The sequence below is a fragment of the Arthroderma uncinatum genome, assembly GCF_011692745.1.
Source record: "Arthroderma uncinatum strain CBS 119779 chromosome Unknown scaffold2, whole genome shotgun sequence".
NCBI lineage: Eukaryota > Fungi > Ascomycota > Eurotiomycetes > Onygenales > Arthrodermataceae > Arthroderma > Arthroderma uncinatum.
Genome location: NW_022983864.1, coordinates 5,555,277 through 5,559,419, shown reverse-complemented (window position 1 = coordinate 5,559,419; position 4,143 = coordinate 5,555,277). Strand labels below are relative to the sequence as shown.

The 4,143-nt window shown below is 53.4% G+C and overlaps 1 protein-coding gene across 1 annotated transcript; it reads left to right on the top strand.

Annotated features, from left to right (window-relative positions):
• Nucleotides 1–205: 205 nt before the first annotated feature.
• Nucleotides 206–3,521, top strand: GIQ15_03610 (uncharacterized protein; the record flags this gene model as incomplete). The annotated part of the gene is made up of 7 exons (XM_033551027.1): nucleotides 206–1,187; nucleotides 1,297–1,875; nucleotides 1,946–2,302; nucleotides 2,363–2,411; nucleotides 2,482–2,508; nucleotides 2,565–3,108; nucleotides 3,462–3,521. 7 exons carry the CDS (start codon nucleotides 206–208, stop codon nucleotides 3,519–3,521), a joined length of 2,598 nt encoding a protein of 865 aa, XP_033408188.1.
• Nucleotides 3,522–4,143: the final 622 nt, after the last annotated feature.

Here is a 4,143-nt window from a genome sequence, read left to right as displayed (position 1 = left end):
CAGTACTCTCTCTATAAAGGGCATGCGTTAGCTAGATGCTGTGGCTGCACCTATGAGCGAGCTGATGTCGCGGTCAATCTAGCGCTATTTCTACGAAAAAACGTGGAAATATGTGATTGGTACCAACATATATATGCGCATTTCCAACCGGTTGAAGTACTCAAAATTATCTACGTGCTTTACTTCTCGTGCTGAGCTTGCAACGATGCGTTCCTTGGAAGACTACACGTGGTTTAAACTGGTACGGAATGGCGACCATCCATGTCTCCAGTATGATGGACGTCTCTATCGCATTCTCGAAGGCCCAGGGAGCCGGCACACTCAATATCCCAGCTTGGCAGTGTTTATGGGCCGGCAAGGAAAAAATAGGGCGCTTCGGCAGGGTTTCAAGCAGAAACCCTTAACGGGAGGACGTCACGTCAATCTTCGGGTTGATCACAGGACGGAAAACTCCGACCACCCTGTGCTGTTCGCCGACTGTGATCCCCACGCCTACCACCTAGACGCGGCGGATTCAAATCCGTCACTTCGTCCGATACCTTGGGCGACAGCCACAGACACAGATATCCAAGACATCTTTCTTACCCGCCTAATCTTCCTCTTTACGGATGTGGTGCTTCTTTTCGCAGAAGATGTTGGAGGTATGGAAGGGGTCAAGACACTACTAACCGCCTGGGCCACTTTTGGGTCTGCATCAAGCTTGACTCCTAGGCCCGGAGTCATCGTGGTTGCCGTTTCTGACGGGGCAGGCGTCACGCAGGATACTCTGAAGGGCCAGTTCCTTGCGGAACTATCGCAGCACGCCGGAGTCGTGGACACGTTTATGTGCATAGACATAATCTGTCTCCCTCCTCCAGAGTCCCTGACAGTGACATCTTATCAGCCCTTGAGGGATGAGATGCTCAAACACCTAGACCTGTCGCGCCGCTATCGCCGAGAGCATGGCTCGCTCTTTACCGCTGGCCACTTTAATGAGCTCTTCGAAGAGGCAATAAACCTAAGGTGCCGTAGTCGCCACCTCGAGTTCGACTTCATAAGTGTGTCCCGAAAAGGAAGTGACATAAACAGCTACTATCCCTGCCACCTAACGACTTTTCTTTCTCTAACGGCAAAGATTGACCCTGCTGTCCAGAATAGTCTGATAGCCTCCAGCATGCTGATGGACGCGTATCCACCTAAGGCGCACTGTACGCCCAGACCCCCACCCCCACCCCTATCTCCTCTTTAACCTATTCATACCTACAAACATCCCATTCAACTGACCCAGGCACAGGCTTGTACTAACAACCGCACCAGTGTTTGAACCCCACACAGCCTTCCAGTCCCTATATCGAGGACCATGCATCAAGGCACTACGAGAAGCTCACGGCCCGGAGGTTGATAGCCGTTGCCGCAAGATAGAATCTCGTTTTGTCGACTTCTTCGGGCAGCTAGTAGCCGGAGGCGGCCCCGCCCGAAAGATCCATCTCCAGAACCTGACTCGTCATCGCCGATGGTTGTCGAATATACAAACCGAGGGGGTTTGCCTCTGCTGTCTGTCCCGGTTCCCGCACCACTCCACGTCCTGCCACTCGGTCTGTGACGTGTGCGTGGAGGCATTCGGCGAGCCGGTCAAGCGTAAGGAGCTGCAGTACGAGCTCGGTTCCTGTCTTGTATGTCAGGCGCCGGAAAAGCTTCGAGCCGACCTTGTCCCCAGGACGGCCACGATCAGAGGCCTCGCCCTGGACGGAGGGGGGGTGCGAGGTGTTCTCCAGCTCAAGATGTTGATGCAACTAGAGGATGCTCTAGTGGATTCCTTTGAAAATTTCCTGGAGGATACACTGAAGGAATTCCCGATCCAGTGGCTCGTTGATGTGGTTTCCGGCAGCAGTATAGGTAAACGGTGTCCCTTCCACCCCCTCTTCCAAGGGCGGGTAAGCACTCCTCATGCTTGTGAAAACCGCAGCGTTCTCACGGTTGCTAGCAGGCGGTATCAACGGCATCGACCTCACCGTCTTGGGGCTCCCCCCAAAAGTGTGCATGAAAAATTCGGCCGGCCTCCTCAAAGAGGTGTTTGAGAAATCGCCCAGGCCCGGGTGGTGGCTCTTCTCTCTGCCTTCGCTGGTGAGATGTTGGTTCAAGGACGGGATCTACGGGCCCGTGGTCCTGGATAGCGTCCTCCAACGCCATTATGAGAGAAGGTCTATCTTTGGCAGAACGGCGTTTTCAGGCATAAGACTGCTGGTGACGGCCCTGACTACGTCCGACCAGTTGGTGGTACTCTCCAATCGTAAGGTGGGAGAGCACGGCCAGGCCGACAACGGTAAGTGCAAGGGGTTGACAGGCATTTGGCCGTGCGGTGGCTTACGTGAACTCTGTGCAGGGTACCTACATCCCGATCCTTCGAGGCCTTCGCCGTTACTGTGGCAGTGGTAAGCAGCGCTTGAGTGGGAATTATTTCTCCCTTCTTGTTAACCAAACTAACCACGATTTCCACCCTAGCGCACGTGCGACCAGCGCGGCACCGGGGTAACTACGTGTCCTCCCTTCTCTCAAGGCGAGCAGCTAACAAACTGATATCGCAGGTTCTTCCCGCCCATCAACCTCCAAGGGGTCGGCGACTGCCAGGACGGGGCGCTCAAATGTCCCAACCCAGCGGCCCTCTGCCGGAGCGAGACTCCGCGAATGTGGCCTTGGGAGCCGGAGCTCGGCGTCCTCTTGTCGCTGGGAACCGGAGTCGGCGTGCCCGCCCCACCGTCGCACGATGGCCAAGGCGCAGAGGACACCAGTGAGGGATCACCCGCGAGACGGGCGAAGGATAAGTTCCCCTTCCGCCTGTTTCATCGTCTCATGTCCTCCATGGACGGCGGGGCCGCGTGGGAAGCGCTGATGAGTCAGCTAGACAGAGAGACGCGGGAATACTGCTTCAGGCTGGACACCTTGATACCGGGTGAGGTACCGCCGCTGGATTCGGTTGAGAGCGTGAACGGCCTGATAAAGCTGGCTGGTGAGCAGGGAGTTGGTGAGGTGGGTCGGAGGGCCCTCAGGGCCCTGCTAGCAGCTTCCTTCTACCTCAGGCTCGCGGATATCCCACGGAAGGAGAATACATACTTCCGCTGTGTAGCAGTGGTAAGGTGCCGTTTTGATATTGTCGGCGTCGGTTTGCGCGCCATCACCAGGTTGTACGGCCCGAATGTGGAGTTAATCCTTGGGAGCAAGAGAATTATATTTCCGACGTCGGAAAATACGGCGTGTCATATCTGTCAGAGATATTGCCTACCAATCAACTTTACGGTAAGGGATTTGGGAGAACCCCTGAGGCCAGCGCTAGGGGTGGCGGGGAGCCCTATAGAGCAGTTTGTAAGGCTTGGCCCTCCGCGATCCGCCAATTGGTACTGCGAAATGCAGGGGATCGGCAGCGCTTTTGGGCTAATGAACCGCCATCCGCAGGTAGCGACCGACTGCATAGCTTGTCAGCGTAGGATTTCATCGAAGAATTCGCGGAAACACGTGTTGCCACTCTCACAAATCAACGCAAGTAAAAAGATCCGATTGTTCAAGTAAGACGTAGCAATACGGAGAATAAAGGCGCTGCCTACCCCTGAGTAGTTGCAGTAGCTTGCAATATCTGATTCACCCTAAGCCGTTGCTCATGCACTATTTATTCGGTCATATGCAGGCCTACTTGAATATATTAAAGTAATATTAGCGCAGTACGTCAGTATGGCGTAACTAAATAGAGCTATATACTATCTATAATATATCCTTCCCATGGCTCACTAGGTTAACTAGATTATTGTTGAACGGAGATTCGGTGTAATACTGCCTGATCGTACGAAACACGTTAGTCAACTACGCCGTTTCATTAAATATCAGTGTCAGCTCTCCATCATCGAACAAATGCTACGCCCGGCGTTTTAACGCCTGTTTCAGCTGTAGCTGGCATCTCCGCGATGGCAAGATACATGGCCGTATGAGGAACATAAATAGGAGCTCAATATCGTGTATTTAGATGATCAGTGCTTGATAGATTGAAATCTCATAGATTGCTCCAGACCCACCTGACCAATCAAATCAATCAAATATCTCGTATCTCAGAATTATACTATATCTCCGGATACTGGAGGAGCCACTGCATGTACATAGATCGAGCTCTATCTTTCC